This window comes from Prionailurus viverrinus, chromosome D3 (assembly GCF_022837055.1).
Source record: "Prionailurus viverrinus isolate Anna chromosome D3, UM_Priviv_1.0, whole genome shotgun sequence".
NCBI lineage: Eukaryota > Metazoa > Chordata > Mammalia > Carnivora > Felidae > Prionailurus > Prionailurus viverrinus.
Window position 1 is genome coordinate 9,955,841 of NC_062572.1, and position 21,684 is coordinate 9,977,524.

Here is a 21,684-nt window from a genome sequence, read left to right on the forward strand (position 1 = left end):
AATCCATGTGTTGAATGAGATTAACAAAAACAATTATGGTAGCTTATGCTCACAACTAAAACCAACTAAGGAAAAGATGTTCAGACCTAAACTCCTGCCTATAGCACAGGTGCTCTCAACATTCAACAAATGAATGTAACTGTATATATTTGGCCCAACAATTTCAATATTTCTCCTGCTTATTATTTCATTCTACTTGAAAATTTCGGAAGATCTTTTTGGATGCTTCTCACTGATAAACTTGCTTTAGCTGTTATAGTTGTTTCTCATCTAAAACAGGTTCACTTCCAAAGAACTAAGTATTCACGGTCTTATGGGAAATACAGTAAAACAAATGGCAGGTAGAGAGAGAACTCTAAATGCATCCACGGTCCCTGAATATGATCTCATCTTGTCAGTTGTGAAAGGAAAGGTGCAGCATATCAATGGGTACTTCATTGGATGGGTCCAGACTGAGTATTATAAGCTTAGGGTCTCCAGTTGAAGAAACATGAGCTATTGGGCAGGGCTAGATAATCCTATCAGAGGTTTTTTGTATCAAATATTTTTTTTAATGTTTTTTATTTGAGAGAGAGGGAGAAAGAATCCCAAGCAGACTCCACACTGTCAGCAGAGCCCGATGCAGGGCTCAATCCCACAAACCCTGAGATCATGACCTGAGCCAAAATCAAGAGTCAGATACTCAACTGAATAAGCCACCCAGGCGCCTGTATCGAACATTTTTCACTAAAGATGGGTGGCTCGGGTTGAGTGTCCAACTCTTGATTTTGGCTTGGGTCATTATCTTGCAGTTGTGGGTTCATGCCCCATATCGGGCTCCATGCTGTCAGCTGCTTGGGATTCTCTCTGACCCTCCCTCTTTAGCACTCTCTCTCAAAATAAACTTTAAAACATAAAGATGGGCCCTTTTCTAGTTTTGAGTCTGAAGTGATTTGCATATGCCACATAAGTTAAATTTTCCCTGACACTTGGGTCAAATGGATTCCTTCTCTTTTCTTCCTCTAATTAAATAATATTGTGGCTCAAATGCTGCTAATCAGGTTGTAATGGAGGCTATGGACTGGCTTCCCAGAATGAAACAAATAACAATATCAAGGGAATTTGCAGGTAAGTTAGTTAAGCAAATGAGACCTTGAATCCAACATAAGAACCTGGTTCCGAGGATAAGTTATCTCAAATAGTCCTTGGTAATTTGTGCCACCAAAAAAGTTGGCATCAGACTTGGTCTGTAAAGATTGATTGTTCCAAGATAGAATCTGAGAATTTGAACCTAGCCATCAAGACTAAGAAGACTTGGGGATGGGGGTGGTCTAGATTTCACCTCATTTCATCAATGCTTAAGAATTTGAATCTTGTGCTCACTTCAGCACATTTACGAAAGGGTTTGAATTTTACCCACCCCCTAACCTGCTAGGTAGTCTTAGGTAGTAGCCTTCTCTGTGGTAACTTTTTTTCTCATATGTGAAATAGTACATTGTGGAGAAATCCACTTTTACTGGGATATATGGAAGCTGGAAGTTGCAGGAAAGCTCTGTGCTCTAACAGCATAAACTGCTATAAGTATCCCACAAATAATTTTTTTCAATTTATTTTTTATTTTACATCCAAATCAGTTAGCATAGAGTACAATTATTTCAGTAGATTCCTTAGTGCCCCTTACCCATTTAGCCCATCCCCCTCCCACAACCACTCCAGTAACCCTGTTTGTTCTCCATATTTGAGTCTCTTCTGTTTTGTCCCCCTCCCTGTTTTTACTTAAAGTCCTCATATGAATGAAGTCATATGATATTTGTATTTCTCTAATTTCACTTAGCATAACACCCTCTAGTTCCATCCCCATAGTTGCAAATGGCAAGATTCCATTCTTTTTGATTGCCGAGTAATACCCCATTGTATATATATACCACATCTTTATCCATTCATCCATTGATGGACATTTGGGCTCTTTCCATACTTTGGCTATTGTTGGTAGTGCTGCTATAAACATGGGGGTGCATATGTCCCTCTGAAACAGGATACCTGTATCCCTTGGATAAATACCTAGTAGTACAATTGCTGGGTGGTAGGGTAGTTCTATTTTTAGTTTTTTGAGGAACCTCCATACTGTTTTCCAGAGTGGCTGCACCAGCTTACATTCCCACCACGAATAATTTTTATAAATATTTGGCTCATGGTTGCTTACCTTCCAGTTATTACTATGAAAAACATCTCTGCATCGAGGCAGTGACAGCATCTAAAAAAAAAAGAACAAGAAAAAAGTATAAACCTGAGCCCACCTTTTAGGTAAGGTTGAAAGTGGCAGTGAGGTATATCCAATTACACACCTTTCGTTAAAAGGGAGACAGCATCGGGATGGAGTAGCAGGCGAAAACATTTTTCTCAGGGCCCAGACAAGGGCATTTATTACTGGACACAAAGGAAACTAGGAGCTCCTCTTTCCACTGTATTGTCAGTGTGTGTCAACTTTGAATCCCAGCCTGTGGGCCCAAGTGCTTGGATAAATCATGTCCTCAGTTTGCCTGAAATCTTCTACTAACTTCCCGCTAACTTTAGAAATCTCATTCCTTCCCCTGACTAAAAAGTTCTGATTGCTCTGGATCCCGCTGCCCCCAACTGTATTTTCTATCTCAGTTCCTTCCCCTTTCCATTCCTTTAAACCCAGCACTTGAGCCCATTTTTCCCCCCAGTCATTGAAACATGCTCAGTAGTTCCTGCCATGGGGCCTCTCCACTTGGGTTCCCTTTTTGGTGGCTGACTCTTCATCAGTCGGGTCAGAGGGCTCTACTCATGATTCAGGTTATCACATATCCTGACTTACTTAAAACAGGGCTTACAAACTAAGGTTTATATTTCTTATCTTCTCCCCTACCTTGGCCACTAACTGGGACATATGCTATCATTTACCATTCTATCAACACAGCCTAAAGTGGAATCTGGCACATTGTAAAGAAGCATTCAATTCATATATGCTGAATTCTTGAATGCTAGCATGAGGTACTATTTTTAAACAAAAGACTAGTAGCCTTGAAATAAAAATTTTAACTTCACAAATATTACAATTTTGCCAAGGAATGTAACTCTCAGTACAAAACTGAGATGAATTACACCATTTAAAAGGTTGTGGCTTCAGGGCACCTGTAAGTCAGTGGAACATGTGACTCTTGATTTCAGGGTTGTGAGTTCAAGCCCCACGTTGGGTATAGAGATTACTTAAAATCTTAAAAAAAAAAAAAAAAAAAAAGTTGTAGCTTCTAGGAATCTGAACAGAAATGACCCAGGCAGATAGGCAACTTAAGATGGAAGTGTTTATATAAATTAACCCATCTAGTTTAATTTGCTATGTATGCTTCACGTAGTACTGAAGAAGGAATATATACTTCCCATATTAATAAATGACATCAAATAAGTAGGAAGAGTTTCAATAACAAGGCCATAGATACATTGAAACCCCTTTTTATATTAAAAGTTTAAATGAAAGACAAATCCAGGTTGAACATAGTGATTGCAAAATATAATGCAATTTTGAACAATTAAAATTATGAAAATATACAAAATTGATGGGCAACACAGCTAGGCATTTGTACATTTTCCATTATGTGGAGGACACTAAAAATTTCTCTATGTTTTATCCACATCAGATAAATGATTTAAACCAAATGTTTGCTTTGGAGAGTCTTAACTTAGGATCTCAGTAGTATAAAAAGCAGTAATTTTTCAGTCTGTAAACAGTAGTCGTGTTTTTTCTTTTTTTTAAATATCAATTTACCACACAAAAACAAACACAACAACAACAACAAAAAAAACCCACACAAACCAAAAACAGCAGCAGCAGCAATGGGTTATTTGGGAATTCTCTTCAAATACCAATGACATACAATTGCTGGAGAGGGTGCTTTTTACTCATGTAAGAATATATATATATATATATATATTTTTTTTTAACTGTACACAATTTATAGTGCATAACAGTTTCCAAAAGAACAGATCAATAAAAGATATTGGCCATTTCTGCATAATTTCATTCTTTTTACAATTATCTCAAAATGTAAGAGGTTGGATCTAATTGAAATGCTACATTTAGTAGGAAAATCAGCAAGTAACAAAAGAAGCATAACCTCGACGTAACATTATTTGTCACTAAAACCAGTAGAGGTCCCAGGTGCCCCTAGGCAAAAGACTAGTTAGGTAGACCACTGGAGTCAAGCACTGTCCCTGAGGACCAAAGCCAGCTCACTGAGCACACATATGCTAGATTGACCATGGTCAGTTAATAGACTTGTTTCATAGAGCATTTCTATTTCTATGTACAGTATTTTTGGATATTCAAAGAAGCATCATTTCAAGAACACATGTCATACACACATCCCCCACCCCCATACACACACCAAGTTCCATCTAAATAGGCAATAGTTTTACAAAATTATGATATGTTGTCCTTAAATTAGATTTGGAATCAATTAGAACTTTCAGTTCATCTTGTTCAAGGCAGTTCTTCCTTTTGGGATGGGGTATGACGGCTGTGGATACCAACTTAGATCAAAAAATAACTTCTTGAAACTACTTGATGGACTAGGATTTCCAGCAAGTCTTATTTTGAACAGATAATTTTGTAATTTTCTAAAAAATTTCCTTGGAAGTTTAAACAGTTATTTATCATCCTATCAAATTGTGAATCTAAGAAAGTCAAGATGAGGGGACAAAATACAATTGTTTTGCATACAGAGATTTTCCGAGCTCTCTTTTGTTGCTTTTAAAAGAAAAAAAGTATCACGTTTCACTGGAGGAGCATTGGAAATGACCTGTAAGGTCGGCAAGACCAATCAGTCCTCCATCAGATGCTTGAATTTCCTCATCAAACTCATGTCTTTGCTCTTACAGAATTATTAACTTAACGGTATTTGAGTAACAAAGACCAAAAACAGAAGCACAGATTCAAACACAAAAACTTATCAAAGTAATTGTATAAACTGTATAACATTTTCAAGAGCAATGTTTATCTTTTCTGTCAGACCGACCTCTGAAGCTACAGTCTTGGGGAGCTCCAGGTGTACAATGTAAACACCACCCTGGTGCAATTCTCAAGTTTGAAGAAAGCAGACTGAAAGTCAAACCCAATGGATAACATTTCTTTTGCCAGCCTAAAACTTAAAACCTAGATTAAGTCCATAATATACATTCCTTCCTTCCTTCCTCCCCAAACTCCCCACTTAAAAAACACTTAAGTATTAAATCTTTATTTTCAAGCATATATATATGTGTATATATATATATATATATATATACACATATATATATGCTTGAAAATATATATGTAAAAGCATATACATATATATATATATCTCACAAAACCAATGACACTGGTATTAGACTCGCCTGCATAAATTATGTACACCTCTCTTCTTTAAAAGTGATTCCCATCTTTCCCAAAGATGGATGAAAGACAGCAAGCTAGTACTCAGCAGGCCCATAAGTGGCCTGCACTGCTTTCCCCTCCATACAGCTGTAAGTTAACACAAGCCTATTTGTGATTTAACTCTCACAGGAGCTAGGATGGGGATGTCTTGGCTATTAGACTATTAAGCCAAACACTTGAGTGCCTGTGGTCTTCTGAGGGGCACCCTTCACTGACAGGTGCCTATGCCAAATTTCATCTGAGGCCCTTCAGGGTACCTGCTTTGGATTCTGTGGGAGCAAAACAGCTGAGGAAACCTCAAAACTAAACTAATGTGGAAAGGAAAGAGGGCCTGCTCCCAGCCATGGTCCCCCTCCACTGCTTTCTGCTTCCTAAGGCTCAAGAACCAGACCAAACACCCACTGCTATAATGGTAGGGCCATTCAGCTGCTCTGAGGTCAATGCTTTATGCTTAGTTTCTATTGCTGCTTTTATAGGACACCCCCCCCCCCCACCAGATGTTTCTGGCGATGGAAGGAAAGAAGAAAAGTGGGGTTCTCTTGTGGCTGCCATATGCATATGAACATGTATAAAAAGTGGTCAAACCCAGATAAGGGTCCTGCTTCCGGTTTATATACAATAATTTAATCAGTTGTATACATTTAATACCTAAAAAATTAATTCACAATCAAAGTCCTTCATGCATTTTATGAGGAAGTTCTGGATTAAAATGATGGTCAACCAGATGTCGCTTTTGCCTGGGAAGATGATGTCATTTTCTGCTGCAGAGTCATTGATGCCTGTGGTTCACACTTGCTTAAATTTTTAGTTTCTTTGTGGTCTCCAGTCTTTTCTTCAGCAGCTCACCAATTTCCAGAAGTGAGTGTAGATAACTGCTCTGCACCTTCCCTTGCACAGTCTTTGAAAATTTTCTCTCTTCCTACAAACGAGACAAGAATTAGTGGTCTTGCTCTGAAAGCATTCTCCCAGATTACAGTTCCTCTCACAGATGTTAAAACTACCAATGGTGCTCCTGGATGGCTCTGTTGGTAGAGCATCAGACTTCTGCTCAGGTCATGGTCTTGCGGTTTGTGAGTCTGAGCCCTGCATCGGGCTCACTGCTATCAGCACAGAGCCTACTTCGGATCCTCTGCCCCCTCTCTCTGCCTCTCTGCCACTTATGCACTCTCTCTCAAAAATAAATAAACATTAAAAAAAAAAAATTACCATTACCTTTGGTCTCATGGCAAGCTTCATCAGAATACAGTGGATCATTTTCAGTTTCAAAAAATGCAAAGAAGGCTAAAGCTCATCAGAGATGTACATTTTTCCATGTGATTGTTCACTAACGCTATTACTTTAGCTTTACTTTTTTTTTAATTTTTAATGTTTATTTATTTTTGAGGGAGAGAAACAGAGTGTGAGTGAGGGAGGAGCAGAAAGAGAGGGAGACGCAGAATCTGAAGCAGGCTGTAGGATCTGAGGTGTCAGCACAGAGCCTGACATAGGGCTCTAACTCATGAACTGTGAGATCATGACCTAAGCCAAAGTCAGATGCTTAACTGACTGAGCCACCCAGGAGCCTCTAGCATTATTATTCTTTTAATTCTTCCATCAGTATTCTCTGTTTTAATTATACAAAGTGAAAAAACTGAGATTTCTGATTATTATCTTTCATATAGAAAAAAGGTAGAAAATTTATTACTAAGTAGTTTGAACATAAAATCACTAATATTTTGTTATGGGCTATACAAAATGGAAAAATTAATATTTCTGATTATTTCATCAGAAAACAAAAATGGAAATTTATTATTAATTTGGACATTATCATACCCACTTCTTAAAAGCATCAAATTTACCTCTGCCACCTTTTCTAGCAATAATATTGATAGGTCTCCCTCTATATTGACAAAGTCCATCGGTTCCACAGACCAAACAGCTTTAAAAAAAAAAAAAAAAAAAAGAACAAAGCTTTCTGAGACCTACTCAAATATGTGAGTTAAATACTTGCTGCACATTTTACAAAAAATAAAGGGATGGAATGTTCAAACAGAGAAAAAAGGAGGCTGGCTAAGAACTAATCAGGCTTACATGAAATTGGCAGTATTGCAAAACCCTGAAGAAATCAGGTAAGCATACCTTATAGCCAAATAATACTACTACTCGAGACCTAATGTATCTTGGAAGTACACATGTGCCTAAGAGAAGGTATACAAAATACATTTCATTCAATACTGTAGTAAAAGTAAATATATATAAACAACTTAAGGGGCACCTGGGTGGTTTAGTCAGTTAAGTGTCTACCTCTTGATCTGGGTTCAGGTCATGATCTCACAGTTGTGAGATCAAGACCCATGCTGGGTGTGGAGATTGCTTGAGAGTCTCCCTCTTCCTCTGCCCCTCCCCTACTTGCTCTCATGTGCTCCCTCTCTCTCTCAAAAAAACAAAAAAACTAAAATATCCAATGGCTATGCTCCACTCATATTTGAATGTCATACAGTTGTTTAAAAGAACAAAACTGATGTATATGCATTAGCCTTAACAAATCTCTTGAATATAAGGTTAAGTGGAAAAAAAAAAGCCAAGTTTCAGAATAAAACAATGTATCATTTACTTTCAAAAACCTAACAGCTATTAGCGTATATTTTAAGGTTACATTAAAAGGTGTAGGCACAGACCAGTTTCAGTGGATACCCCTACGGAAGAGGAAAAGAACCAGGACTGGAGATGGTAGTCCAGAGGCCTTATGGATAGTTGTTTCAAGTTTAGAAAGAAAAGAAGGAAAGAGGGACGCCTGGGTGGCTCAGTCTGTTAAGTGGCCAACTTTGACTCGGGTCATGATCTTACGGTTCATGAGTTCGAGCCCCACGTGGGCTCTGTGTTGACAGCTCAGAGCCTGCTTCCGATTCTGTGTCTCCCTCTCTCTGGCCCTCCCCTTATCACACTCTATGTCTCTCTCTCTCTCTCTCTCAAAAATAAATACATTAAAAAATAAAGAATAAAGAAGTAAACCTACTGGAAACTGAATTTAAAAAAAATTTGTTTTTACCCAAAATATAAACAGCACTATATGGATCCTATATTTGGTGGCTGATGCTGCTCAGTATATGTATCATGACTTCAACAAAAATAGGCAATATAAGGCCATTATTATTTTGCTCACTATAATCCTATAAAATAGCTATTATGATTTTCATTATACAGATAAAGAAACTAAGGCCCAGAGAGGGTAAGCGACTTTCCCAAGGTCAAAAGATGAGGACAGAGTCAAGGCTCGACAAATCTAAAGTAGCCCAAAGTTAAAGATAACCTTTAGAATACTCAAAATGAGGGGCGCCTGGGTGGCTCAGTTGGTTAAGCGTCCGACTTCAGCTCAGGTCATGATCTCGCAGTCCGTGAGTTCGAGCCCCACGTCGGGCTCTGTGCTGACAGCTCAGAGTCCAGAGCCTGTTTCAGATTCTGTGTCTCCCTCTCTCTCTGACCCTCCCCCATTCATGCTCTTTCTCTGTCTCAAAAATAAATAAACAGTAAGAAAAAAAAAATTAAAAAAAAATAGAATACTCAAAATGATCAATCTTATTCCTCATGTCAGAGGGCAGACAGATCCTTTAACAACAACCACACAACCATCAACAGTGGCCTGCTGTGCCTATCATCTTTGTAGCGGACAGTCCTTCCCACATACCATGTGTTCTAGCTCTGCCAACGGACTCATGGTGCCCCACACAATTTACCTTTCTGCCTCTGCTCTGTGCCTTCTGTTTCAGATTCCTTTCATCCATTCCAGTCTGCCTACTGAAAACTTACTAATCCTTAAATGTCCCCTCTCCAGTGAGACTCTTGCTGGCCCGTTCAATTTCTGTGCGTATATCAGATCTCCAATTTAAAGTAGTTTTTGAATATATCTCTCTAAAGCCAGGTTTTTCGATCACTGTATTTCTATGAGCATTTACCCAACAACAGCGAGCTCAATAAAACTGTATTTATCTGCTTATTAACATTCTCAAAGATACCCAGCAAAGCCCAACCACATGAAGCAATGTGACATTCTTTCAAGTTTGTGACCTTTAAGATTATTATTGCTGATCGCCTACAGTCTCTTACCAGCGAGAGAGAAGTATCTTCTAAAATAAGTTCTTCAAGTTTAAGTGCAATTAGATGTGTTTCAAGCCCTTTAATGTGATCCACAACATTGGAAATTAAAGTCTGAAGCCCAGTAACGTAGTCTTGGAAACTGGTAAAGATTGGTGGCTGGAAAAAAGATTTTTTAAAAGATGAAAAATTATCAAACATATTTCCTTGACTCATATCACATAAGCTATATTAACTTCATGCTATAGTTTTACTTAATGCTATAAATAGTAACAGGGATGGATACAGTTTTGGATATTAAGACAGTCTCTCTAAAGCAAGGTAAATTTAATTGGCACCAAATAATGCTAATTCAGAAACAATGACAAGCATTTTTTTAAATGGGGAACTAGAGATGGAAAAACCAACAGAAAATATCTTAGTTGGTTATTACTCAATTTCAGGCTGGTACTCTTCTGGAACACTAAAGAAGATGAAAGAAACCAAAACTTCATTTCTCTATATGTCACTGAGATTTCCTCTAATGTTAACAACAGAAATATAACAGAAATAAGAGTTTTCTAAGTTCTAATAGAAAACATAATGGGAGACAACAGCCAAGAAAATTCTGAAAAAGAATGGTTATGTAGAATTTGCCCTCATATATATTAGAGTAGATCATAAAGTTACATGAAATCCAGATATTATGGATATATAAGTAAGGGTGATAAAAAAGTGAAAAGAAACAGGTCCTAAGATAAAACTGAAGAATGTAAGGGAATTTAAATGAATTTAAGGGATGCCTGGGTGGCTCAGTCAGTTAAGCAGCCAGCTCTTGGTTTTGGCCCAGGTCATTATCCCAGAGTCATGGGTTTGAGCACCACATGACGGCTCCAAGCTGAGAATGGAGCCTGCTTGGGAGTCTCAATCTCTCTCTCTCTCTCTCTCTCTCTCTCTCTCTCTCTCTCTCTCTCTCTCTCTGCCGCTTCCCTACTTGCACACACATGTGAGCTCTCACTCTCAAAACAAAACAACAAAAAAAACCCCACATAAAATAATAACAAATAATAAATAAAAATAAATCAATAATAAAACAAAACAGGGGTACCTGGCTGGCTCAGTTAGTAGAGCATGTGACTCTTGATCTCAGGGTTGTAAGTTTGAGCTCCACACTGGGTATAAAGATTACTTAAAAATAACATCTTTTAAAAAATAAATTAAGTGAATTAAATAAATAGTTAAGTACCAAAATAAATTCCAGGTTGATTTAAACTTAACTTTAAAAAATCCACCAAAGTACCAGAAGAAAATTTAGGTAATGGTTCGTGTAATCATAAACTGAAAAGGCCTTTCTAAACATTACACCAAGCTAAGAACTATTTAAAAAAATATTTTTAGGGGTGCTGAGTGGCTCAGTGGGTTAAGCATCTGACTTTGGCTCAGGTTATGATCTCACAGCTTGGAAGTTCCAGCCTGTGTGGAGCTTTGTGCTAACACCTCAGAGCCTGGAGCCTGCTTCAGATCCTGTCTCTGTCTCTCTCTCTGTGCCCCTCCCCTGCTCACACACTGTCTCTCTCTCTCTGTCTCCTTCTCTCTCTCTCTCTCTCAAATATAAACATGAAAAAAAAAAATATATATATATATATAATTACTATGTTGACCAAAAAAACTACTCAAAAGACAAATGAAAAGAAAAATTTGCATCATATAGGATATAGAGTAACATTATTAAGACCTGAATAGCTCAAAACACATCAAGAGAAAAAATATTACTACCACAACAGGAAATCTGGGCAAAAAGATGAACAGAAAAGACATCAAAGAAATCCCAGAAACATGACAAAATTCAAAAATCAGACAAACACAAGAAACCTGGCCAATCAATTAGTAAGGCTAGCTTTTGACTCAAGAAGTTTTCCTTGCAGGTTCAACATTTTTTCTTTTTTTAAAGTAAACTCTACACCCAATGTGGGGCTTGAACTCACAATCCTGAGATCAAGAGTCATGCATTCCTCCAACTGAGCCAGTCAGGCACTGCCCCACCCCCCCAACCCTCCACTCAATTTTTTAAAATGCAAGTGAGAAAACAGGGAATACCAATGTTTCATCATATAACCATTTAAAGTAATGAGATACATCTACGTATCTCCTGAAGAGATGCCCAGATAGCCTGTTAAATGAAAACAAACACAGACAAGTTGCAGAACCTCCCATAGAGCATAATTCTGGTTTGTTTGCAGTGGCAATTAGTGGTTGGTGGGAATATGGGTGGCCTTCATTTTATTCACACCTTTAGGTTACTTTGATGATCAGAAATATACGAAAGCTATTCTCATTTTTAGAAACTAGAAAAGCAATAACTATAACCCACCCTCCATCCCAATCCAAATACGAAAAAGCTATTTGACACAGTTGAAGAGCACAGGCTTTCATTAGAAAAGAAAGTAACAGAGCAACTCTGTTCTATGCCATCAAACTTAACACTCATGATATGTTAAATTACATTGGAAAAAAAAAGGGCAGGTTTCTTCATTACATCCTGCTCCAAATAGAACTACCCTTTGTTTCTGAATGAATAGAAACATCCAGCAAAGCAGTGTCAAATCTAAAGAATTCCTGAATTGTTACTGAATTATGCAGGAAGTCAAAATTAGTACTAAAACCATCAACATTAAAAAAAAAAATCAACATTTTCAAATGACAATGGTTGCTATGTTGCTACAGTGAACAAAAATCTCCCACCTAGGATAAATGCAAACATTAATAAAATAGCATATCCTGCACAGAATGAATCCTAAATAATTTTCCTTATGAAAAGGATAAAATTTATATTAATGTTTTACACATTCAAAAACTAAATCAATCAAGATGGGAAGACACTACAAAACTGAATAGAAAGAGAAATAAATGAACTTTATTTATATCACACTAATAATCTCAGTTTTTAATTCCAGTGTTTCTGCAGAGTACTGCAACTGTCTATATTAACTGGAACATATTCTTTTTTAAAAAATATTTATTTATAGGTACCTGGGTGGCTCAGTCGGTGGAGTGTTCGACTTTGGCTCAGGTCATGATCTCATGGTCTGTGTGTTCAAGTCCCAGGCTCTGTGCTGACAGCTCAGAGCCTGGAGCCTGCTTCTGATTTTGTGTCCCCCTTTCTCTCTGCCCCTCCCCCACTCATTCTCATACTCATTCTCATTCTCATTCTCTGTCTCTCTCTCTCTCTCTCAAATAAAAACATTAAAAAAAAATTTTTTTAAAGGTTGATACTCAAGCGTGGCTCAGTCCGTTGAACATCTGACTCTTGACTTCAGCTCAGGTCATGATCTCATGGTTCATAGGATCGAGCCCATCATTGGACTAGGATTCTCTCTCCCCCTCCCCCGATTCTGTGTGCTCCCACGCATGCTCATTCTCTCTCGCTCTCTTTCTCTCTCTCCCCCTCTCTCCCTCAAAATAAATATTTAAAAAGCAAAGAAAAAAGAATGATATTCAAATAGATGGTGATACTTAAAAATATACATACAAATATATATATGAATGGCTGTGGGACAGCTCTACCAAAAATGCCAACCAATACATGATAAAAGGATTGACAGAATTTTTAAAAATCACCCGTGTGGAACCATAACTTTAATAAATGATTATGCAAGTTAGACTTAACAGATGTTAAAACCAGCAGATGAAAGGCTGGCAGGTAATAGGATATTCACGATCTCAAATTGTCCCACGGATGACTTATTAATCACAGGGTGGGAAAGGCACCTTTACAATGAAGAAATCCATAGACACTTCCTTTATCAAATAATTTCATCTGAGATCACCAATAATGGGACTTAACAACATGAGTGCCCCCTGACTTAATTTGCTAAAAAGGAAACAGCATCTATATTTAACCTAAACCCAAGGAAACAATAAGCCAAATTCAGATTGTAAGACATTCTACCAAAAACTGAGCTAGACTGTTGAACAATAAAGATAAACAAAAGACTAAGGAAGTTGAAAGGGGTAAAAAGACATGGTAACTAAAAGCCGTATCATATACTTAATAGGATCCCAGTATTTTGAAAAGGACTATAATAAAGAACACAATTGGGTAAGTGGGGAAATCTGAATACAGACATTATAACAGGATTGCATCAGTATTAAATGTCTTAGGTATGAAAATTTCTTCAGTACTGTGATTCTGTAGGAGACTGTATCACAGTCTGTACTTTTCTTTTAAACGGTTCAACAAACAAGAGGTTGGGACAGATGACAGAATGAGAGAAAGATAAAGGAGATGTGGCAAATGTGGAAATTAAGACATTTCTAAGTTATAAATAAGCCAAGAAAGAAATCATAATTAAAATCAGAAAATATTTTGGGTGTGGTGTTAACAAGTGTCAAGTAAGGATATCTGAGTGTTATCATGCTGGTCTTTAAGCTTTTCTGTAGGTGTGTAATTTAAAAAAAGAAAAAAAAGCTTGACAGAGAAAATGAATGTACACAGGATCCTAAGGTCTCCTACTATATGCAGGAAAACAGTGAAAATTAAAAGCTGCACGCAGCCAAGTTGTTGTGTTTTCTGTTATTACCATGATGATGCTGGTTTCTTTTTTCTTCTTTTTCTTTTTCTGTAGATTTAATTTGTATGGTCGCAAGACACTCTCACAGTAACTGGACACCCAAAGGATAATAGAAATAGTCTGAAAGAGGAAAAACCGCAAATCCATCAATAACAGTTCAAAGTTATGGATTAAATAATCCTTGCCAATGGTGCTGTGCAAATCCCTTCAAGGTCTCCTCTAGCTCATTACAGATTAGAGTGATCAGATTCATTTCTACAATCACCACACAGACCCAGAAGACCTTCATCTGAATACTGCTCAGAATACTATGATTGCTTCAATCTTTAGCCTTCCTTCTAGCTGTCCCAGCTCTAAACCCATCCTCTACTCTATCCAGCTTCCTTTTAAATTTGTAGCAATTTATTAACATCTTTTTCACTCAAGTGAAAGGTCCAAATTCCTAGGCATGGAAGCCAAAGGTTCTTTACAATATGCCTCTCCTCACCCACTTCCCCGATTAAGATATTACCTCACCTGTAAATCTTAAACTTAAATATAAACAGAAATCTCCCTAGTTGGTCAGTACATTTCTTCTTTGTCGTAACTTAGGTGTTTACACCTATGCTTCTTCTCTGCTACAGAGTGTGCATGTACATATACATGCAGTTATTACTGATTTGTTCAGAGGCTTATACGCTTACACTGTGCCAGTTACCAGAACAGACTAGGAGGAGGAAAATAAACGTGACAAAAATAAGATAATGGATTATACGTGTTTGTAATCCTTCTCTTCTCTCTGGTTAAAAAAGAGGTGAGAGTTTTGCTAAATCAGCGCCCAGATTCTCCTTCACAATGCAGAATCTTAGTAATTGGTAATAGCAACAAATTTAAAAAGCTAGTGGAATTAACTTAAAGTACGTAATAGTTAAGTCAAAAAAGAAAACGAACAGAGAACAGACAGATTTGGAGTGAATCTGAGGACTTTTTAAACATTGGTAAAGCAAATTACAAGTTTTATTCATTATCAACAAAACCTTCCTGCTTGGACGGAGTGCGTTCAAAAAAATGATTTAAACTGCTTTTCAGTTAACAAAAGGTGGGGGCGAGATATTAAATTACAGGTATAAGGTGCCTATTTACCTGTTCATTTTTTAAAAATTACTCCTTTACTCTAAGGAAAATCAAGTTTTTCTGGAAGGGAACAAAACATACCTCAACAAAGAAGACTAGATTCTCTAAAAGAGCAGGATGCGTTTTCAAGTTACCATCTTTTACTTCTAAGAGGTCACCTTTACATTTACTGAAGACATCTGAAAACAAAAATATTTTATTGTTTTATATAGCTTTTGTTTCAATGCTATTTTTTAGAAACACAATATACACTCTAAGAAAGAATAAGCAAATATAGTAAATATAAAAGCTTAATCCAGAAGCTTTTCTCCCCCACGTGAACCAAACAACAAAGAATATTTTAAGCTTTTTTTTTTTTTTATGATTTTATTTTTAAGTAATCTCTATATCCAAGGTGGGGCTCAAACTCACAACCGCAAGATCAAGAGTTGCATGTTCTACCAACTGAGCCAGCAAAGCGCCCCTATTTTAAGCTCTTTAAAAAGCCATGTAACTACTGCTCTGTTGTCTTCAAAATATAAAAAGTAGCCTTATAAACTATATGTTCTAGAGTCTAAACACCAGCTAGCCTTTCCACAAACAGACCGTTGTCACAATAAAATTAAGACTCCAAGTGAATGATATAGAAGAATGTGTGCCATTATGGACCAAAAGACCAAAGTGCATGGTAGAAATTCACCTTCATAATAAATACTACATTTTATTCTCAGGATCTTGATCTTTTAATTATCATTCTGCATTTGGGCAATAAAATAATAGACCACTTAGGTTCTTGAAAAGAAAGACCCTCAGATTTAAAATACATATATATGCATGGGGCTCCTTGCTGGCTCAGTCCCACTGAGCTTCCAACTTCTGGTTTCGGCTCAGGTCATCATCTCACAGTTCATGGGTTCCAGCCCCATGGCGGGCTTCACACTCACAGGATGGGAACCTGCTTGGGATTCTTTCTCCCTCTCTCTCTGCCCCTCCCCTCGCTTGTGCACATGCACTCCTCTCTCTCAAAATAAACTAATAACAAAAAGAGGTTCCTCTTTTTGTTTTTAAAAAAGTAAAGGGGGAGAAGATGGTGGCGTAGGAGGACGCTGGGCTCACCGCATCCTGTGGATCACTTAGATTCCACCCACACCTGCCTAAATAACCCAGAAAACCGCAGGAAGACTAGATAAATGGATTCTCTGGAGCCAAGCGCAGATGAAAGGACCACGGAAGAGGGTAGGAAGGGCGGCGAGGCCGTGCGCGCTACATGGACTGCCGGGAGGGAGCCGGGGCGGAGGGGCAGCCCGCCAACCAAGCAGAGGCCCCGAGTCTGGCTGGCAAAAGCAGAGGGGCCGGACGGAGTGTGTTCTCACAGCGAGCGAGCGGGACTTAACATCTGGGAGGTTATAAGTTAACAGCTCTGCTCGGAGAGCGGGAGGGCTGGAGGACAACGGGAGGGAGAGTTGTTGAGCCCCGGACGACAGAGCTCAGCTTGGCGGGGAACAAAGGCGCTTGCCAGCACCATCTCCCTCGCCCATCCCCCAGCCAAAATCCCAAAGGGAACCAGTTCCTGTCGGGGAACTTGCTTGCACCCTGCAAACACCCAATGCTGTGCTCCTGTGGATCCACCCCTCTGGCGGCAGCGGGTCTGACTCCCTCCCGGTGCCGCAGGGCACCTCCCGAAGCGGATCACCAAAGGATAAGCAAGCTGAGCCTGCCCCTCCCGCCCCCATGCACCTTGCCAATCCACCCCAGCTAATACGCCAAATCCCCAGCACCACAAGCCTGGCAGTGTGCAAGTAGCCCAGACGGGCCACATCACCCCACGGTGAATCCCGCCCCTAGGAGAGGGGAAGAGAAGGTACACACCAGTCTGACTGTGGCCCCAGCGGTAGGCTGGGAGCAGACATCAGGTCAGACTGCGGCCCCGCCCACCAACCCAAGTTATTCAAGACAGCACAGGGTAAGTGCCCTGCAGTCCCGACCCCTCCAGGGACTATCCAAAATGACGAAAGGGAAGAATTCCCCTCAAAAGAATCTCCAGGAAATAACAACAGCTAACGAACTGATCAAAAAGGATTTAAACAATGTAACAGAAAGTGAATTTAGAATAATAGTCATAAAATTAATCGCTGGGCTTGAAAACAGTATACAGGACAGCAGAGAATCTATTGCTACAGAGAACAAGGGACTAAGGAACAGCCAGGAGGAGCTAAAAAATGCTATAAATGGGCTGCAAAATAAAATGGAGACAACCACGGCTCGGATTGAAGAGGCAGAGGAGAGAATAGGGGAACTAGAAGGTAAAATTATGGAAAAAGAGGAAGCTGAGAAAGAGAGACATAAAAAAATCCAGGAGTATGAGGGGAAAATTAGAGAACTAAGTGATGCACTAAAGAAAAATAATCGGGCGCCTAGGTGGCTCAGTCGGTTAAGCGTCCGACTTCAGCTCAGGTCATGATCTCACGGTCCGTGAGTTCGAGCCCCACGTCGGGCTCTGTGCTGACAGCTCAGAGCCTGAAGCCCATTTCAGATTCTGTGTCTCCCTCTCTCTCTGCCCCTCCCCTGTTCATACTATCTCTCTGTCTCAAAAAAATAAATGTTAAAAAAATTAAAAAAAAAAAAAAAGAAAAAGAAAAATAATCTATGCATAATTGGTATTCCAGAGGAGGAAGAGAGAGGGAAAGGTGCTGAAGGTGTACTTGAAGAAATAATAGCTGACAACTTCCCTGATCTGGGGAAGGAAAAAGGCTTTGAAATCCAAGAGGCAGAGAGAGAACTCCCTTCAGAGGTAACTTGAATCGATCTTCTGCACAACATATCATAGTGAAACTGGCAAAATACAAGGATAAAGAGAAAATTCTGAAAGCAGCTATCTGAAAGGGATAAACGTGCTCTAACATATAAAGGGAGACCTAGGGGCGCCTGGGTGGCGCAGTCGGTTAAGCATCCGACTTCAGCCAGGTCACGATCTCGCGGTCCGGGAGTTCGAGCCCCGCGTCAGGCTCTGGGCTGATGGCTCAGAGCCTGGAACCTGTTTCCGATTCTGTGTCTCCCTCTCTCTCTGCCCCTCCCCCGTTCATGCTCTGTCTCTCTCTGTCCCAAAAATAAATAAACGTTGAAAAAAAAAAAAATTAAAAAAAAAAAAAAAAAATAAATAAATAAAGGGAGACCTATAAGACTTGTGACGGATCTCTCTACTGAAACTTGGCAGGCCAGAAAGGAATGGCAGGAAATCTTCAATGTGATGAACAGAAAAAATATGCAGCTGAGAATCCTTTAGCCAGCAAGTCTGTCATTTAGAATAGAAGGAGAGATAAAGGTGTTCCCAAACAAACAAAAACTGAAGGAATTCGTCACCACTAAACCAGCCCTACAAGAGATCCCAAGGGGGATCCTGTGAGACAAAGTACCAGAGACATTGCTACAAGCATGAAACCTACAGACATCACAATGACTCTAAACCCATATCTTTCTATAATAACAATGAATGTAAATGGACTATATGTGCCAACCAAAAGACATAGGGTATCAGAATGGATAAAAAAACAAGACCCATCTATTTGCTGTCTACAAGAGACTCATTTTAGACCTGAGGACACCTTCAGATGAAAGTGAGGGGATGGAGAACTATTTATCATGCTACTGAAGTCAAAAGAAAGCTGGAGTAGCCATACTTATATCAGACAAACTAGACTTTAAATTAAAGGCTGTAATAAGAGATGGAGAAGGGTATTATATAATAATTACAGGGTCTATCCATCAGGAAGAGCTAACAATTATAAATGTCTATGCGCCGAATACAGGAGCCCCCAAATATATAAAACAATTGCTCACAAACATAAGCAACCTTATTGATGAGAATGTGGTAATCGCAGGGGACTTTAACACTCTATTTACAGAAATGGATAGACCATCTAGACACACGGTCAATAAAGAAACAAGGGCCCTGAATGATACAATGGATCAGATGGACTTGACAGATATATTTAGAACTCTGCATCCCAAAGCAACAGAATATACTTTCTTCTCGAGTGCACATGGAACATTCTCCAAGATAGATCATATACAGGGTCACAAAACAGCCCTTCATAAGTTTACAAGAATTGAGATCATACCATGCATACTTTCAGACCACAATGCTATGAAGCTTGAAATCAACCACAGGAAAAAGTCTGGAAAACCTCCAAAAGCATGGAGGTTAAAAAACACCCTACTAAAGAATGAATGGGTCAACCAGGTAATTAGAGAAGAAATTTAAAAATATATGGAAACAAACGAAAATGAAAATACAACAATCCAAATGCTGTGGGATGCAGCGAAGGCAGTCCTGAGAGGGACATACATTGCAATCCAGGCCTATCTCAAGAAACGAGAAAAATCCCAAATATAAAATCTAACAGCACACCTAAAGGAAATAGAACCAGAACAGCAAAGACAGCCTAAACCCAGCAGAAGAAGAGAAATAATAAAGATCAGAGCAGAAATAAACAATATAGAATCTAAAAAAACTGTAGAGCAGATCAATGAAACCAAGAGTTGGTTTTTTGAAAAAATAAACAAAATTGACAAACCTCTAGCCAGGCTTCTCAAAAAGAAAAGGGAGATGACCCAAATAGATAAAATCATAAATGAAAATGGAATTATTACAACCAATCCCTCAGAGATACAAACAATTATCAGGGAATACTATGAAAAATTATATGCCAACAAACTGGACAACCTGGAAGAAATGGACAAATTCCTCAACACCCACACACTTCCAAAACTCAAGCAGGAGGAAATAGAAAGCTTGAACAGACCCATAACCAGCAAGGAAATTGAATCGGTTATCAAAAATCTCCCAACAAATAAGAGTCCAGGACCAGATGGCTTCCCAGGGGAGTTCTACCAGACGTTTAAAACAGAGATGACACCTATCCTTCTCAAGCTATTCCAAAAAAAATAGAAAGGGAAGGAAAACTTCCAGACTCATTCTATGAAGCCAGTATTACTTTGATTCCTAAACCAGAGACCCAGTAAAAAAGAGAACTACAGGCCAATATCCCTGATGAATATGGATGCAAAAATTCTCAATAAGATACTAGCAAATCGAATTCAACAGCATATAAAAAGAATTATTCACCATGATCAAGTGGGATTCATTCCTGGGCTGCAGGGCTGGTTCCACATTCGCAATCAATCAACGTGATACATCACATTAATAAAAGAAAAGGTAAGAACCATATGATCCTGTCAATCGATGCAGAAAAAGCATTTGACAAAATTCAGCATCCTTTCTTAATAAAAACCTCGAGAAAGTCAGGATAGAAGGAACATACTTAAACATCATAAAAGCCATTTATGAAAAGCCCACAGCTAACATCATCCTCAATGGGGAAAAACTGACAGCTTTTTCCCTGAGATCAGGAACACGACAGGGATGTCCACTCTCACCGCTGTTGTTTAACATAGTGTTGGAAGTTCTAGCATCAGCAATCAGACAACAAAAGGAAATCAAGGGCATCAAAATTGGCAAAGATGAAGTTAAGCTTTCACTTTTTGCAGATGACATGGTATTATACATGGAAAATCAGATAGACTCCACCAAAAGTCTGCTAGAACTGATACGTGAATTTAGCAAAGTTGCAGGATACAAAATCAATGTACAGAAATCAGTTGCATTCTTATACACTAATAATGAAGCAACAGAAAGACAAATAAAGAAACTGATCCCATTCACAATTGCACCAAGAAGCATAAAATACCTAGGGATAACTCTAACCAACGATGTAAAAGATCTGTATGCCGAAAACTATAGAAAGCTTATGAAGGAAATTGAAGAAGATTTAAAGAAATGGAAAAACATTCCGTGCTCATGGCTTGGAAGAATAAATATTGTTAAAATGTCAATACTACCCAAAGCTATCTACACATTCAATGCAATCCCAATCAAAATTGCACCAGCAGTCTTCTCGAAGCTAGAACAAGCAATCCTAAAATTCATATGGAACCACAAAAGGCCCCGAATAGCCAAAGTAATTTTGAAGAAGACCAAAGCAGGAGGCATCACAATCCCAGACTTTAGCCTCTACTATAAAACTGTAATCATCAAGACAGTATGGTATTGGCACAAAAACAGACACATAGACCAATGGAATAGAATAGAAACCCCAGAACTAGACCCACAAACGTATGGCCAACTCATCTTTGACAAAGCCAGAAAGAATATCCAATGCTAAAAAGACAGTTTCTTTAACAAATGGTGCTGGGAGAACTGGACAGCAACATGCAGAAGGCTGAAACTAGACCACCTTCTCACACTATTCACAAAAATAAACTCAAAATGGATAAAGGACCTGAATGTGAGAAAGGAAACAATCAAAACCCTAGAGGAGAAAGCAGTTAAAGACCTCTCTGACCTCAGCCGTAGCAATCTCTTACTCGACACATCCCCAAAGGCAAGTGAATTAAAAGCAGAAGTGAATTACTGGGACCTCATGAAGATAAAAAGCTTCTGCACAGCAAAGGAAACAATCAACAAAACTAAAAGGCAACCAACGGAATGGGAAAAGATAT

General features: G+C 38.7%; 1 protein-coding gene across 1 annotated transcript in view; it reads right to left on the reverse strand.

Moving 5' to 3' along the window:
• Window positions 1-3,732: 3,732 nt before the first annotated feature.
• NAA25 (N-alpha-acetyltransferase 25, NatB auxiliary subunit) overlaps window positions 3,733-21,684 on the reverse strand; it is a 79,629-nt gene continuing 61,677 nt past the window's right edge. Inside the window, exons 21-24 of the mRNA XM_047827837.1 lie at window positions 15,229-15,326; window positions 14,044-14,154; window positions 9,497-9,643; window positions 3,733-6,332 (exon numbers count right to left, since the gene is read on the reverse strand). Coding sequence (XP_047683793.1) covers window positions 6,210-6,332; window positions 9,497-9,643; window positions 14,044-14,154; window positions 15,229-15,326 — 479 coding nt within the window. The 3' untranslated portion in view covers window positions 3,733-6,209. The remainder of the gene's footprint in view (window positions 6,333-9,496; window positions 9,644-14,043; window positions 14,155-15,228; window positions 15,327-21,684) is intronic.